The sequence below is a fragment of the Ovis aries genome, chromosome 2, assembly GCF_016772045.2.
Source record: "Ovis aries strain OAR_USU_Benz2616 breed Rambouillet chromosome 2, ARS-UI_Ramb_v3.0, whole genome shotgun sequence".
Lineage (NCBI taxonomy): Eukaryota > Metazoa > Chordata > Mammalia > Artiodactyla > Bovidae > Ovis > Ovis aries.
In genome coordinates, this window is record NC_056055.1 from 66,343,487 (window position 1) to 66,361,645 (window position 18,159).

At 37.9% G+C, this 18,159-nt stretch overlaps 1 protein-coding gene across 6 annotated transcripts in view; it reads right to left on the reverse strand.

The window, feature by feature from the left end:
* Positions 1 to 18,159, reverse strand: part of SMC5 (structural maintenance of chromosomes 5) — a 104,760-nt gene that overhangs the window by 19,504 nt on the left and 67,097 nt on the right. For all 6 annotated transcript variants that reach the window (XM_060409381.1, XM_012123325.5, XM_042243359.2 and 3 more), the window contains 4 exons: positions 12,477 to 12,732; positions 10,570 to 10,724; positions 7,417 to 7,530; positions 550 to 644 (listed from right to left, as the gene is read on the reverse strand). In XM_060409381.1, coding sequence (XP_060265364.1) covers positions 550 to 644; positions 7,417 to 7,530; positions 10,570 to 10,724; positions 12,477 to 12,732 — 620 coding nt within the window. The remainder of the gene's footprint in view (positions 1 to 549; positions 645 to 7,416; positions 7,531 to 10,569; positions 10,725 to 12,476; positions 12,733 to 18,159) is intronic.

The following is an 18,159-nucleotide window of genomic DNA, read 5'->3' on the forward strand; positions in this document are numbered from 1 at the left end:
AAAAAAAATCTCATAGTTGACAAGTGAATAAACAATAAATAAAATATAAATGAATGATGGTACAGGAAGTTAGTCACTTAAGTGATTTTATTTCCTGATCAGAAAAGTTTAATATTTATAATTACAAACTATTGATCTCTTCTTTTGTGGTTTCTACCATTGCTTTTATACAGAGTTAAGACTTTATTTACTTGTAGTAGTTTTATAATTGGAGGATTTCCATTTGATCCTTCTGGAAATTACTTTTACATTATGAAGCGATTTATCCTATTTCCCCAATAACTAACCAACTATTTCAGGAGCTCACTAAATAGTCCAATATCATTCCAATGATTCGAAAAATCACTATCATATACTAAGAATGCCACAGTCTATTCCTGGGCCTAGATTTTGCCTTTTTAGACTTAAGAAGAGATCCTAAAAGAGAATAATACAGCCTATAACAAATATATTTGTGTGACAAAGAGATAATTTAAATATATTTAAGAGATAAATGATGATTCAATATTCAAAAAACAGCTTAGTTCTAATACTATTTTCAAGACTTACTTCAGGTCATTCAAAGATCTTGAAGGCGCTTTGTCTGCATATGAATTCTTAGGAGCAATAACAGCATTTACTCTTAATTTTTTATTGTCACGAACCTTAATATCAGGAAAATAAAATACTACTTTAATTACCATATACTTTCAATGAAGATTTTTAAAATTATGATATTATTCTTACTGGCATTCATGGGATGATCAAAAAATTGAACAATGACTAGATATTTAATGGTACTCATAAAAAAAACTTTTTAGTGTGATGATATTAATAGCTATGTGTTTTCACAGAAAGTACATTTCTTTTATTATTTTCACTGATAAATTCTATCAAACAGATAAGGAAACAGTAACACCAAGACTCCTTTTCAGAACACAGAAGGACGGGACACTTCCCAAGTCATTTCATGATTCCAGTATAATCGTAACAAAAACATTACAATATCCCTCCTGAACACATATACAAAAATCCTTAACAAAGTATTAGTAAACAGAATCTAGCAATATATAAACACTATACATGACCCAGTCAAGTTTATCCCAGGAATGTGAGATTGGTTGACTTGGAATGCTACATGAGTCTAACTTACTGTATTGTCAGAATAAAGTACAAAAGCCATAAGATTATCTCAGAATTTTCAGCTAACTAGGAACAGAAGGAAACTTCCTCAATGTGATAAAGGGCATCTATGATAAGCATAGAGCAGACATAGTACTTAATTGTGGATTATTAAGTGCTTCCCCCCTAGGCTTGGGAACAAGTAGAGATATCAAATCTTAGCACTTTTTTTCAGCATTGTCCTAGAAGAGCTGGACAATGCAGTGAAGCACAATAAAGAGGTAAAAGATTGGAAAAGAACAAGTAAAAAGATCTGTCAACTGTTCTTCTGTTTGTAATTATGTACGTGGAGAGACTTTAAAAATATTCTGTTGTTCATGGAACTACCTAATAGGTTTAAGAACCATTAATGATTCTAATTGTTCTTTCTGTAGTTATTAGTTGGTAATCTACTGTATGAGGAAGTGCCTTTTCTTCATTTATCTGGACTTCACTGGTAGTTCATATGGCAAAGAATCTGCCTGCAATTCAGAAGACCCAGGTTCGATCTCTGGGTCAGGAAGATCCCCTAGAGAAAGGAATGGCAACCCACTCCAGTATCCTTACCTGGAGAATTCCGTGGACAGACCACGGCATTGCAAAGAGTCAGACACGACTGAGCAACTGACACTATATAGGTCATGACTGGTGGGGCTATGTTCCCTCCCTGTATTGCGGCCTGAGGCCAAACTATGGTAGGGGTAATGGCAGTTAATGGCAACCTCCTTCAAAAGGACTTATGCCAGCATGCCCTGCCTCCCAGGACTGTTGCAGTCAGAGCCCCCAACCTGGCAGTAGGCCACCATTGACCCACGTAAGTCTGCCTCAGTCTCTTGTGGCATCACCACTCCCTTTTTCCTGGGTCCTGGTATGCACAAGGTTTTGCTTGTCCTCCAAGTGTCTCTGTTTCCCAGTCCTATGGAAGTCTGTAATCAAATCCCACTGTCCTTCAAAGTCAAATTCCCTGGGGATTCTCAGTCCCTCTTTGCTGGATCCCCAGGTTGGGAAGTCTGTTGCGGGGCCTAGAACGTTTGCAGCAGTGACTCAGAACTTCTTTGGAATAGTTGTTCTCCAGTTTGGAGAAGAGGAGAGAAATAGCTTCAGAAGGAATGAAGAAGCTGAGCCAACGTGGAAACAATACCCAGTTGTGGATGTGTCTGGTGGTGAAAGCAAAGTCCACTGCTCTAAAGAACAGTATAATATAGAAACCTGGAATGTTAGTTCCATGAATCAAGGTAAATTGGAAGTGGTCAAACAGAAGATGGCAAGAATGAACATTGACATTTTAGAAATCTGAACTAAAACGGACAGGAATGGGCAAATTTAATTCAGATGACCATTATATCTACTACTGTGAACAAGAATCCCTTAGAAAGAACGGAGTGGCCCTCACAGTCAAAAAAAAAAAGAGACTGAAATGCAGTACTTGGGTGCAGTCTCAAAAATGACAAAATGATCTGTTTTTCTGCAAGGCAAACCATGCAATACCACAGTAATGCCAAGTCTATGCCCCAACCACTAATGAAGGCCGAAGAAGCCTAAGTTGAAGATCTACAAGACCTTCTAGAACTAACACCAAAAAAAAAAAAAAAAAAAAAAAATGACCTTTTCATCATAGGGGACTGGAATGCAAAAGTAGAAAGTTGAGAGATACCTGGAGTAACAGGCAAGTTTGGTCCTGGAGTACAAAATGAAGCAGGGCAAAAGCTAACAGTTTTACCAAGAGAACACACTGGTCATAGCAAACACCCTCTTCCAACAACACAAGAGAAGACCCTATACATGGACATCACCAGATGGTCAATATAGAAATCAGACTGTTTATATTCTTTGTGGCTGAGGATGGAGAAGCTCTATATCGTCAGCAAAAACAAAACAAGGAGCTAACTGTGGGTCACATCATGAACTCCTTATTGCAAAATTCAGACTTAAACTGAAGAACATAGGGAAACCACTAGGCTACTCAGGTATTTCCTAAATCAAATTCCTTATGATTATAGAGTAGAAGTGACAAACAGATTGAAGGGATTAGATCTTCAGGCAGGCAGTCTCCTGCCTGAAGAACTATAGATGGAGGTTCGTCACACTGTACAGAGGTGGTGACCAAAACCATCCCCAAGAAAAAGAAATGCAAGAAGGCAAATGGTTGTCTGAGGAGGCCTTACAAACAGCTGAGTAAAGAAGAGAAGTGAAAGGCAAAGGAGAAAGGGAAAGATATACCCATCTGAATGCAGAGTTCCAAAGAATAGTAGAGAGAGATAAGAAAGCCTTTTAAATGAACAATGCAAAGAAACAGAGGAAAACAACAGAATGGGGAAGATGAGAGATCTCTTCAAGAAAATCAGAGATACCAAGGGAACATTTCATGCAAAGATGGGCTCAATAAAGGACAGAAACAGTATAGACCTAACAGAAGCAGAAGATATTAAGAAGAGGTGGCAAGAACATGGGCTTCCCTTGTGGTTCAGCTGGTAAAGAATCTACTTGCAATGTGGGTAACCTGGGAAGATCCCCTGGAGAAGGGAATGGCTACTCACTCCAGTATTCTGGATCGGAGAATTCCATGGACTCTATAGTCCATGAGGTTGCAGAGTCAGACATACAGACAACAGTACAAACAAAAACTGTACAAAAAAGATCTTCATGACCCAGATAACCACGATGGTGTGATCATTCACCTAGAGCCAGACATCCTAGAGTGTGAAGTCAAATGTGCTTTAGGAAGCATCATTATGAACAAAGCTAGTGGAGGTGACGGAATTCCAGCTGCTGCTGCTGCTAAGTCGCTTCAGTCGTGTCCGACTCTGCGCGACCCCAGAGACGGCAGCCCACCAGGCTCCGCCGTCCCTGGGATTCTCCAGGCAAGAACACTGGAGTGGGTTGCTATTTCCTTCTCCAATGCATGAAAGTGAAAAGTGAAAGTGAAGTCGCTCAGTCGTGCCTGACTTTTGGCGACCCCGTGGACTGCAGCCTACCAGGCTCCTTCGTCCATGGGATTTTCCAGGCAAGAGTACTGGAGTGGGTTGCCACTGCCTTCTCCGGGAATTCCAGCTAAGCTATTTCAAATCCTAAAGGATGATGCTGTTAAAGTGCTGCACTCAATATGCCAGCAAATCTGGAAAACTCAGCAGTGGCCACAGGACTGGAAAAGGTCAGTTTTCGTTCCTATCCCAAAAAAAGGCAAGGCCAAAGAATGTTCAAACTACTGCACAATTGCACTCATTTCACATGCTTGCAAGATAATGCTCAAAATCCTTCAAGCTAGGCTTCAACAGTATGTGAACCAAGAACTTCCAGATGTACAACAAGCTGGATTTAGAAAAAGAGAAACCAGAGATCAAACTGCCAGCATCCACTGGATCATAGACAAAGCAAGAGAGTTCCAGAAAAATATCTACTGCTTCACCAACTTTGACTGTGTGGATCACAACAAACTGGAAAATTTTTCAAGAGACGGGAATACCAGACCGTCTTGCCTGACTCCTGTGAAACCTGTATGCAGGTCAAGCAATAGTGAGAACCAGATATGGAACAACAGAATGGTTCAAAATTGGGGAAGGAGTACATCAAGGCTGTATATTGTCACCCCACTTATATAACTCCTATGCAGAGTACATGATGTAAAACGTCAGACTGCATGAAACATAACCTGAAATCAAGATTGCTGGGAGAAATATCAATAAAGATACGAAGATGACACTACCTTAACGGCAGAAAGCTTAGAGGAATTAAAGAGCCTCTTGATGAAGGTGAAAGAGGAGAATGAAAAAGCTGGCTTAAAATTCAACATTCAAAAAACTAAGATCATGGCATCCAGTACCATGGCAAACAGATGGGGAAACAACAAAAACAGAGACAGACTTTATTTTCTTGGGCTCCAAAATCACTGAAAATGGTTGACTGCAGCCATAAAACTAAAAGACGCTTGCTCCTTGGTAGAAAAGCTATGACAAAGCTAGACAGTATACTGAAAAGCAAAGACATTACTTTGATGACAAAGGCCCATACAGTCAAAGCTCTGTGGTTTTTCCAGTAGCTATGTATGGACGTGAGAGCTGGACAATAAAAAAGGCTGAGTGCCAAAGAACTGATGCCTTTGAACTGTGGTGTTGGAGAAGACTCTTCAGAGTCCCTTGGACTGCAAGATCAAACCAGACAATCCTAAAGGAAATCAGTCCTGAACATTCATTGGAAGGACTGATGCTGAAGCTGAAACTCCAATACTCTGGCCACCTGACAGAAGAGCTGACTCACTGAAAAAACCCTGATGCTGGGAAAGATTGAAAGCAGTAGGAGAAAGGGACCACAGAGGATGACATGGCTGGATGGCATCACTGACTCAATGGACATGGGTTTAAGCGAACTCTGGGAAATAGTGAAGGACATGGAAGCCTGGCATACTGCAGTTCATGGGGTCACAAAGAGTCTGACACAACTGAGTGACTGAACAACAACACAGTTGAGCAACTGGTTTGTAAGTTACCAAAGGATGGGAAATGGTATTCCAGAAGACATAATTACAGGAGGAGATTACATACAATTAACTTCATAATTTAAAATATACACATAAAAAAATCACACATGCGAGCAGTTCTAGTCCTAATAATGAGATGCAATGGATAATTCTCATAATACAAGAAAAATAAAAGGTCAAATTTCCTGGAACCTATGTCATATTACTGGGGCTTCCCTGGTGGTTCAGTGGTAAAAGAATCTGCCTGCCAATGCAGGAGATGCAGGAGACACAGGTTTGATCCCTTGGTTGGGAAGATCCCCTAGAGAAGGGAATGGCAACCCACTCCAGTATTCTTGCCTGGGAAATCCCATGAACAGAGGAGCCTGGTAGCTACAGTCATGGGGTCACAAAAGAGGTGGACATGACCTAGTGACTAAATAACAAATGTCTTCTTATATGGTTCAAATTCTTAGCACAGATGAAGCATGAGTTTTTGAGGCAAATCTAGTTACTCAGTGTAGGCTAAGCTGGTCATTTACAAAACAGAAATCATCTAATTACACCTGACTCTAGGCCCTTCACACTGTGCCATGTCTCACAGACTTGTAAACCAAGTAAACTACTTTTTCAGTGACATCAGGTCAAGAACCCAACTGCTTAGACTTAAATAGCTCTGAACTACACAGATGCCTAACTTTTTGGAGTCCATTTTATACGTCTGTAGATTCAGCCTTTTTATCTGGTCATCATATATTCATATTCCCTGCCAACTCCCAAACCAGAAGGAGGTCAATATAGTGAAAGCCAAAGAAAGTAAAGATTTGTTCCAGTAATTTGTGTACCAGAGAAACAGAGGACCACTTAAGCTGATTCAGGGTCCTGTCCTTACTTAGACTTACTAGAAAAAGTTAAACCAAAACAAAATCTAAACTTTATCTTTCCAGGGTTTTTTAAAAAATAGAAGGCATATTGCAAAAGGAAAAGATAGTAACATACATAGCTCACAATATATATTATTATACAGTGAAAACTACAGTACCTAACACTGCTCTTAACTTTTTCATTTAATATTTAATCATCATGACCATATTTTGAAGTAGATATTATCTCCATTTTATAGTGAAGAAATTAAGATACAAAACACTGAGTTTTTTAAAACAGCAGTAAAGCCAGAATTCAAAGTCTGGTAGCCTGTCTGTTCAGTCTATGCTCTTAACTAAGTCATGCTGGTTTCTAGTGGCTTAGATTCTTGGTCAGTGGTATTTTTCTAGTCAGACATAGGATTCTCACTCTTTTTAAAGTTTTATTTATTTGGCTGCACCATGCAGCCCATAGGACCTCAATTCGCCAACCAGGGACTGAACCTGTACTCCCCGCACTGGAAGTGCAGTCTTATCCACTGGACCATCAGGGAAGTGCAGATGTTTTATTTATAAGAAGAAGCAATATTATATTATTTCCCTCTCCAAAGAAAAACTGAGTTCATTCCAATACATTTCCAAAAAGGATGTCCAAGACCAAAGGCTCATCATCAAGATGTTTCTCTTTCTTAATGTGACAGAACTACTTCATGTTAACTCCAAATCATAATTTCAAAATATGTTACAGATGGAATTATGGGTTGTTTGTCCTCTTGTAAAACAAATTCAATCCTCAATAATGGCACAAAAAAGAAATTAGTGAATCTGAATGATTTTACACAAGAGTTATTGCTGGTATAATAGGTCATTATCATTTTTTGCTCCAGATTGAAGTTAAAAACTCAAGCACTGGAAAATAAGTGTGAAGTAAGTTAAAATATTATGCTGGTTAGTACTTGCCTCTTTGAGGAAAACCTCCATATCTTCTTGATTTTCAAACACAAAAGCCCTCAGGTCATTCGATGGAATATGATTTTCAATGTATTTGGCATTTTTATTATCTTTCATATTTATCTAAACAAAACAAAAAGAAAAGCTGATTTTCATGAAACCCAAACTGATTACTAGAATGTAACTATATCTAACTTAGAATTATTTAATTAGGTTAAATTCAATCCTTGAGAAAAAAGTAGATTAAAAAAAGAACAGTTTGGTATTGAAGAGTCAACATCTGGAAATATCTGTTTAATTTACTGTCCATACATAGTAAAGCAAAAGCTAAGACTTTAACAGCACCTAATGCATACTGTCTTTAAGAGAAATTCATACTGTCCATTGCAAACACTAATTAGTATAAAAACACAAAGGCCTAAATAAAATTTTGAGACTAATGAAAAAAAACTGGCTATGGATGAATTATAACTCTGCCTACAATGCAGGAGACCTGGGTTCAATCCCTGGGTCGGGAAGATCTTCTGGAGAAGGAAATGGCAACCCACTCCAGTATTCTTGCCTGGAAAATCCCATGGACGGAGGAGCCTGGCAGGCTACAGTCCATAGGGTTGCAAAGAGTTGGACACGACTGAGTGACTTCATTCACTCACTCGTTAGTGCTTTCAAGAGAAACCTTAGGTTTATACTACAAGTGCATAAACTTAATCACTTATTTCAAAAATATTGACTAAGAGACACTTCTGCATGTGAGGCTCAGTGCTATGGAAAATACTAAGATATCAATAGTTCAAGAGCCAGGGCTCTAGGATCCAACAGATGTTACTTCAATTCCTATCCTGATCTTGATCAAGTACCACCTAAATCTCTGAAAGCTTTAGTTACTTCATCTGTAAAATGGGTAGAGTAAAACAGTTTATACTTCATGGGACTAAAAGCGGATTGAAAGAAATAATATAAAAAAAATTAGTACAGTGTTTGTCACATAAATTGTTGGTCAGTATTACTTGAAATGACAGAATATCAGTCAGTATAGAAACATGGGGAAACTGATACACAAGCAAACAGAAAAAAAAATCACAGCCATATAAAATATTGTTACACAGACATAAATGCTATAGACATTAGATGTCTACTGTTCCACAAATTTTTTGGTATCAAACTACTTTGCTGGAAGAATAAAGTAGATAAAGTAACTCCAATATCACCAAAGGAAATTTTTTTTTAAAATAGATAAGCCAACCTAGGACTTAGCTCTCATTATCATTCTCCCCCAGGATACACTTATCAGAGATTTTCTGCCATATGAGACTCTGGGGCCCACACATTCTGTAAAGTTGGTTACATGGACATCTAACTCTTAGATGAACTTCACCTGCTTGTTTAGGTAATGAATCTCAAAGAAGCCACATAAGTAGGGGTCATGTTTGTCACTGGTCAGTTTCTGCATTTCCTATAGTAATTGACAATTTTTTCCAAGTGTATACACACTCCATTGCTGATATCCTGAAGGAAGATTTGGCCACCATGTTGGTTTTGCACCTTGATCAGCTTTTTAGTGAGCTCTTATTCCTTATGAGATTAGTGAAGAAAATATTTGGCAAAGTTTTTCAAAGCAACATCTTCACAAAGTACTAAGACATCAACAGGTACCCAAAGAAGGTGTAGCACTCCAAGATGTTCTGGTAGTTAATGGCAGACTCCTGTTTTGCTATTTTAAAAAATGAAACCTTTCTAATATCTATCCTGTAATCTCTTTTAAAATTCATGAACGTATCATAAATGCACCCTTATATTAGTAAACAGAGACCTGTGGCAACACTTTAAGGCCTTTGAAGGTACAGTTAAGTGTGGGCAGGATACTGCTGGAAGGTGGTGGTAGGAAAGGTAAAAGGTTGTTCCAGGAAAGGATAAAATAACAAAAGTATCTCCCTTTATCTCAGACTCAAATGTAATTTAAGTAGTGAAAAAAAAAAAAAAAAAGAAGAAGTAAATACATGCCAGCTAGTAATCTAACTTGGTGACTGACTACTATCAGGAAATTAAGTGACAAGAAGATGACAGTATTTCGAGGTTGGCATTTTAATAAAAAATCTGTTGAAAATAACACTTGCATTATAATTTATTATACTAAGAGTCACGTATTTTTTTCTTGTGTTTTCTTTCAATTCTTACTAGATTAATAAAAACGATAATGCCTGCATCCAAAAGAGGTATTCCCTTCCTGATCTGGCAAAAATATTCTAATAATACATATTTGAGCAAAAAGAGAACACAGTATTACACCTACTAATTTTGCTAATACAATGCATGCTCTAATAAAAGACAAATAACTATATTAAATGATTTTGAATAAAGTGTATTATAAACAGGAGTTACAGAAAACAGAACTTGTCATGTAATCGTGCAAGGATCTACAATGAATTCTTTCCCAAAGTTAAGAAAGAATCATCTAGTAAAAATGATCCTTTTATCGTTTTGGGGTAAGTTTTAATGTCTGACATATCATTAGCAAAGAATGGTTTAAATTTTTTCATTCCTTCTCATAGCCCAACTTACTATTTTAAATATTTTAGATGGAAATCTTCCTATTAAATCCACACCCACACTTGATTAAATAATTTACCAAATACAGCTTGCCCCATTCTTGATGACCCATGGTCACCAATAAGACCTATCAAATGTTTATGAGGTCAATAAATTGTTGGTTTTGACTCTCAGAATCCTCAGAATGATTCATTTTTGTAGCAGATGATTTTCTTGTTTGTCCTGTCAGGTATCCCCTTATCAGTAGCCTGTATTTACAGAAGTTTTCTACCCCTTTGGCAGAATTTACTATATTGTTTATTATAACCGAAAAATAGCAATTGCCAAAGGAACCAGATAACCAAGTCTATACATGATTCTTGGTCAATAAGCTGCCAGTTTCATACTTCTATCAAGAAACAGTTCATAGGTTTATTATCAAAGACCCTTTAAAAAGGGTACAGATTCAGCAGCATACCAGATCTCATGTGCAGATTCAGCAGCATACCAGATGCCACAAGTCTACTAATAGAAAACTAGGGTGTTAATAAGACTAAGAATTCTTAAAACAACAAAATCTACAATAATTATAATAATAAAACTAACAGATATTACTAAGGTGAACAAATTTCTTACCGTGAGCATTATGGGCTCACAGACTCTTTGCTTAAATTTGTCTCTGTTATTTCTTAGCCACAGAACAGCATCATAGGTATCACGATACCTCTGTCTCAGTTTATCTTCTTTTTGATTCATAAGATTGTCAAAACGTATAATGTGATCATCTACACCTACAATTAGGGGAAAAAACAAAGGCATTATTTCTCTGAAAACTTTTAATTAGTAAAATAACCTATTAATAATACAAAAGAATATCTTAGATCTAAAAGCTATAAATACCACTCAGCAAGTATCCAGCCCAGTGAAAAAGACCCACCGTGGACAAAACATTCTCAAATTTCCAAACATCTGGGATAAAAGATGATCTTCAAGCTATCAAAAATAAACAGATCATGTACAAAATGATGAGAAAACACTAGACTTCTATCAAAAAACAATCACAATAGGTGTTTAAAATTCTGAGAAAAATTGTTTTCAAGCCAGATTTTTATATACAACAAAAAAGGGAGGGACAAAGTAAAGATTTTTCAGGGATGCAAAGACTCAATTCTCAAGTATCTCTTCCTAGGAGGTTACCTGAAGATGTACTCTTAGAAAATAAGGAATTAAGGAAAAAAAATGAAGACACAGAATTCAGCAATAGCTATTTATCCAACACAGAAAAAGTGTGAGACAAGTCCTAGGTATCATTCATGTAACAGACCTTGAGAACAATCAGTTTAGATGGGAGGGGGAGGATTCAAGTTTTCAGAACTTGAAGTTAATTTTTTTCCCAATTAAGGAAATGCCAAACTAAATGGCATTTCTAAAAAATGGTAAATTAAAATCTTTTAAAAAAAAATATCAATGAATGGAAATAAGGTCATAATATACTACTTGGCTCTGTTGTGAACAAGTTTTACTGTTGTAATAACATAAATAATATTTAATATTTCTAGCTGTTTGAATTAACCCATAAACAGAACATATAACATTTAATTATGGTTCTCAATAAAGTATATTTCAGCCTTTAAACTATAAAAACCAGAGTACACATTACAGAATTAGATTATGAGAAAGGAGGAAAGTAAAAAGAAAGGCTAGGAGTACCAATATTTTTAGCTTATAAATATGCATTCAAGCATTATCAACAAATGCTAAATGACAAAAAAAGAATAATAATATTTATAGTAAGTCACATTAATATATGTTATGATGACTAATATTAACAATAATAATCCCACTTGAGAATTACAACAATAGGTAAGGGAGGTGTCATAAGTTGAAATCCACATCTAAAGTAACAAACTATTAAAAGATGATATCTAAAGTTGATTAACCAAGACATGGAGAAACAAAAATATTAAGATATATGAAAAACCATTAGAAAAAAATTTGTTGAAATAGTTAAAGAGTGCTTACTCTTGACAGTGGATCAGGAAGCTGTCTCATCTAGTTTTGTCTTCTCTTAAAACCATACACCTAGGATTTTGCTAAATACTTTTTAAAATATTTTTTAACTGAGCTTAGTCATATATACTGAGAACATAGACTGTAAGATCTCCTCTGTCTGAATAATGATCTAGCCATATGATCTATAGGAAAAAAATAATTATGAAACTGGAGAGGCTTCTAGGAATAAAGCTAGTAGAAGGTTATGAAAGCTAGAATAAAGAGCTTAAATTTGACCTGAGAAGTAACAGAAAACTGAGTGACTGTACAGAAAACAAAGTATTTTTAGGGAATTTAATCAACTTAATCTGACCTAAGACAATGGTCTGCTAGAGGCAAATCATTACACAACAGATACAGGTATTAAATGAGCTTCCTCAACAAGCAGAGCTGAACATTTAGACATGATCAGGGAAAGAACAAAGTCCATCAACAGAGACATATCTCCCATTTTACAAACATGTCTTCACCCTAAGTTTAATAAAACTTACTCCTCTTCTCCTTCTCTAGAGTTTCCCTCTCTCTTCGCTTATCAATCATCTCGCTTTCGCATAGTGCCTTCTCATCTTGGACTCGTCTCAGATCATTTGTAACGGCATCAATTTGGGGTTGGAGGTTCTCACAGCTTTCTGTGGTCTTCAGCTCATTTTGCAAATCTTCTATCATTTTGCGGGTGTTACTTATTCTCCTCTGTCGGTCATGCTCTTCATTTTGTTTTACTGTTAAAGCCTGCTGAAGCTCCTCAATCTAATAAAACAAAAGCAGATTAGTATTAGAGATTGTTTTTTCCTTCTGGTTTATAACGTTTTTATAGTGATAATAGTTTTAAAAATGCAAACAGTCTAAGAATATGGGTTTTTTTCTCACTAAAAGGTATCCTGCTAGAATTAGACTGCTACTCCTACCAGACTACTTGTCTCTTTATTTGTTCAGTAATACATACCAAGTATCTAGGGCAGTGCGTAGTATATAGTAGCATTCATTATATATTTGCTGAATAAGCAAAATATTTATAAAGCCAATCTGCAGATCTCTAAATATTTACAGGAAGATTTCACATACATCATAATGCTGAAAATAGTTATATGGTACAACAGACATTCAGTAAAGCAGTAATAATAGAAACGATGATGAAGATTATATCCTACTAATTTTAAACCAAAATAAACCATTTTCTTTCAGTTACTTTCTACTAGCAATTCAAATTAGTATTTTAAGATTTCAATCCTCAACCTATACGCTTATGTTCAGGGTACATGCGTGCTAAGTTGCTTCAGTTGTGTCCTACTCTTTGCAACCTTATGGATTGCAACCTGTCAGGCTCCTCTGTCCACGGGATTCTCCAGGCAAGAATACTGGAGTGGGTTGTTGTGAACTTCTCCAGGGGATCTTTGGAAATTTGGGTTGGTATCAGTTTTCCTTTTTAAAAGTTTAGCTTTGACAGTATCAGACAATGAACTGAATATATGCCAAAATTCCCTCCCCTACAACAAACACACAGAAGTGAAGAAAAAATATTTGAAAAAAAAAAAAAGATATATGTATGTGTGTGTCTATGTGACTGAAAATAATTAACAATGTTCAACAGGCCTGAAAGAAGGAAGCAGACAAGAAGCCATAGTGTTCAGCCAGGAAACCCATGTTTTAGGAGACTAAACTGGCAGGTCATGGGAGACAAGGATGGAATTAAGAATACACCAAACACATGAGGAATTCCAAGTCAATCAAAAAGGGACAAGAAATTTAACAAATATAACTTTTGCAATCCCAGCAAAAGAGACCACCAAGCTACCAAAAATCACTGAGCTGCTGAAACAATTTTACACCAAGAAGTCTCTTGACACTGACCTGAGAAACTGAAAAGCAACCGGATGGTACCCTGTCCTTCTAGCTCAGTTCTGAGTTCTGTCTTTAACTCATTCAACACCTTCATCCAACAAACTCCCATAACTGACTAATTCTGTACACCCAAGTTCAGCTCAGGCACAGGAAGTCCAAGCCTCCATCCATGTTTGCTAGGACACTATCCACATACTGCTCTGAATGTCCTCTCTTCTTGTTCTAAGTAAAACTTGGTGATTGCTGGAAGACACTTCTCCCTGGAGCCCTTTCAAATGGGGACCTTTTCCTGCCATAATCCTTCAGGACACTTCAGGACTCAGGTGGGGAAGGTGTCCTCATTAATCTCCACTGTACTACTTTCTCTGTCAACTGAGCCCCACTTCAGATCCTTTGAAGACCATGTGATCAGACATTACCACCCATTATCTTTGTGATGTTAACTGCCTCCCTCAAAATCTTTCCTCACACCCTTCATTCAATCATGACTTTAGCATCTGACTACGACTACCTTTTCTCTCCATCATTATGCTGGCCATCATGGTATTTCAACATACATACAGAAAACCAGTTTAAGTCTTTGGCCTTTGTGTTCCTTGACATCTTCAACTTCAACCATCTTTTCCTAAACACCACCTCGGCCAACCTCTCCTATGGTTATATTTAACGATATCTATTCACCAAAAAAATCATACCACGTCCAAAAACTGTATTTCCACAATCCTGCTCTTTGATCACCCCCCTTTTTCCCTTCCATTTTACTTCCATGGTATTACAACTGTTGTTTGACTACAGAGTCCTGCAAACCACAGAGCCTACTATCTTTTCACCATCAACCATCCCCCTTCTCATTTCTTTCCTTCACCCGCTGAGGTTCCACAACTCAGCATGAGAATCACTCCCAAGCAGACCTCCTGACCCCGCACCATTCCTAACTTACATTAGCAAGGGAAAAGGTGAGTCCTTATCAAACCTAAATATATACCTTCTATTTATCTGGATCTAAACAACTGAACTAATTGGAGAAATTTTTGAAAACAGGTCTTACTTCAAATTTATGGCCACATAACTTCAACAGGCACTCAGAACTCCCCCCCAAAACTACTACGTTTGTCTAGTAAATGTACGCTCTCATTCTGAGATGAATTCACATCTTCTCCTCCTTCCTCAATCCAATATTGCTAAAGGCCATCTACTCACTCAGTTAATATGAGACTCTGTCTCATTAACAGCAGTGTTAAAAGCAGACTACTCTGATCAGAGTACTTTCCTCCTTTTAAAACCAACATCCTACCTCCAAGTGTAATCACTCTGCTTTATCTTATACAATATAAGAAGAGTTCTTATAGCTACCTGAATCTAACCCTCCAAGGCTACTCCAAGCAATGTTTCTCAAGTTATTCATGGTGAAAGAACAGTAAAAAAATTCTTGGCAACCACAAGTCACTTTTATCAATTGTTGTTCAGACGCTAAATTATGTCTAACTCTTTGTGACCCCATGGATAGCACTCCAGGCTTCCTTGTCCTTCACCATATCCTAGAGTTTGCTCAAACTCACGTCCACTGAGTCCGCGATGCCATCCAATCATCTCATCCTCTATCGTCCCCTTCTCCTCCTGCCTTCAATCTTTCCCAGCATCAGGGTCTTTTCCAATGAGTCAGTTCTTTACATCAGGTGGCCAAAGTATTGGAACTTCAGCTTCAGCATCAGTCATTACAATGAATACTCAGGATTGATTTCCTTTAGGATTGACTGGTTTAATTTCCTTGTTGTCCACGGGATTCTCAAGAGTCTTCTCCAATACCACAGTTAGAAAGCAACAACTTTTAGATGATCAGCCTTCTTTATGGTCCAACTCTCACATCTGTACGTAACTACTGGAAAAACCATAGCTTTAACTATACAGACCTTTGACAGCAAAGTAATGTCTCTGCTCTTTTGTACGCTGTCTAGGTCTGTCACAGCTTTTCCTCCAAGGAGCAAGCCATCTTTTAATTTCACAGCTGCAGTTACCATCCACAGTGATTTTGGACTGCCAAAAAATAAAGCCACTGTTTCCATTGTTTCCCCTTCTATTTGCCATGAAGTGGTGGGACTAGATGACACGATCTTAGTTTTTTGAATGCTGATTTTCAACCCAGCATTTTCACTCTCCTCTTTCACCTTCATCATGAGGCTCTTTAGTTCCTCTTTCACTTTCTGCCATAAGAGTGGTACCATCTGAATATCTCAGGTTATCAATATTTCTTGCGGCAATCTGGATTCCAGCTTCTGTTTCATCGAGCCTAGAGTTTCACATGATGTACTCTGCATATAAGTTAAATAAGCAGGGTGACGAAATACAGCCTTGACGTACTCCTTTCCCTTCTGAAACAAGTCCGTTGTTCCATGTACAGTTCTAATTATTGCTTCTTGACCTGCATACAGGTTTCTAGGGAGGCAGGTAAGATGGTCTGGTACTCCCATCTCTTTAAGAAGTTTCCACAGTTTGTTATGATCCATATAGTCAAAGGCTTTAGCATAGTCAATGAAGCAGAAGTAGATGTTTTTCTGGAATTTTCTTCCTTTCTCTATGATCCACTGGATGTCAGCAATTTGATTTCTGATTCTTACGTCTTTTCTAAATCCAGCTTATACATCTGGAAGTTTTCGGTTCACATACTGCTGAAGTCTAGCTTGAAGGATTTTGACGATTACTTTGCTAGCATGTGAAATATAAGGAACTGTGCATTAGTGTGAACATTTTTTGGCATTGCCCTTCTTTAGGATGGGAATGAAAACTGACTTTTTCTAGGTCAAAACCCTGTGGGCACCAGGTCCCAGGATAAACAAGCAGTGACCCCACAAGAGACTAAGCCTGACTTGCCTGTGAGTCTTCAGAAGTCTCTGGTGGAGGCGTGGTCAACAGTGGCCTGCAGCAGGGTCAGGGGCAGTGACTGCAGCAGTCCTGGGAGGTGTGGCAAGCTGGCATGAGTCCTTTTGGGAAGGCTGCCATTACCCCTACCATAGTTTGCCCTTTGGTCAAACTACAGGGAGGGAACATAGCTCCATCAGTTAGTAGAAAATTGGATTAAAGATTTACTGAGAACAGCCTTGCCCAGTTCAGTTCAGTTCAGTCACTCAGTCATATCAGAACCCTCTGCAACCCCAAAGACTGCAGCACGCCAGGCCTCCCAGTCCATCACCAACTCCTGGAGCTTGCTCAAACTCATGTCCATTGAGTCGGTGATGCCATCCAACTATCTCATCCTTTGTCGTCCCCTTCTCCCCCGCCCTCAATCTTTCCCAGCAACAGGGTCTTTTCCAATGAGTTAGTTCTTCACATCAGGTGGCCAAAGTATTGGAGCTTCAGCACCAGTCTTTCCAATGAATATGCAGGATTGATTTCCTTTAGGATGGACTGTTTGGATTTCCTTGCAATCCAAGGGACTCTCAAGAGTCTTCTCCAACACCACAGTTCAAAAGCATCAATTCTTCGGCATTCAGCTTTCTTTATAGTCCAACTCTCATATCCATACATGACTACTAGAAAAATGATAGCTTTGACTAGACGGACCTTTGTTGGCAAAGTAATGTCTCTGCTTTTTAATAAGCTGTCTAGGTTGGTTATAGCTTTTATTCCAAGGAGCAAAAAAAAAACAAAAAACAAAAAACCAACAACTCACTGCCCACCAGAGTAAGATGCAGTTTTTCCCACAGCCAGTCCCTCCTATCAGGAAGCTTCCACAAGCCTCTTATCCTCACTCATCAGAGGACAGATAGAATGAAAACCACAATCACATAAAACTAACCAAATTGATCACATGGATTACAGCCTTGTCTAACTCTATGAAACTATGAGCCACGTGATGTAGGGCCAGCCAAGAAAGATCATCTGCATATCTGAGGTTGTTGGTTTTTCTCCCAACAATATTGATTCAAGCTAATGATTCATCCAGCCTGGCATTTTGCATGACATATTCTGCATGTAATTTAAATAAGCAGGGTGATGGTATATAGCCTTGATGTACTCCTTTCCCAATCTGGAACCAGTCAGCTGTCCCACGTCTGTTTCTAACTACTGCTTCTTGACCCACATACAGGTTTCTCAGTAAACAGGTGCAGTGGTCTGGTACATGCATGTTGTTAAGAATTTTCCACAGTTTGGAGAGACAGAAAAAGATGGCAGAGGAGTAAGACGGTGAGATCACCAGCCTCCCCACAAATACATCAAAATCTCATCAAGATACAGAACAATTCCTACAAAGAACCTCTAGGTGACAGGCATTACTATGGCTTAGAGGAAAAAGCGTCTGCCTGCAATGCAGGAGACTCAGGTTCGATCCCTGGGTTG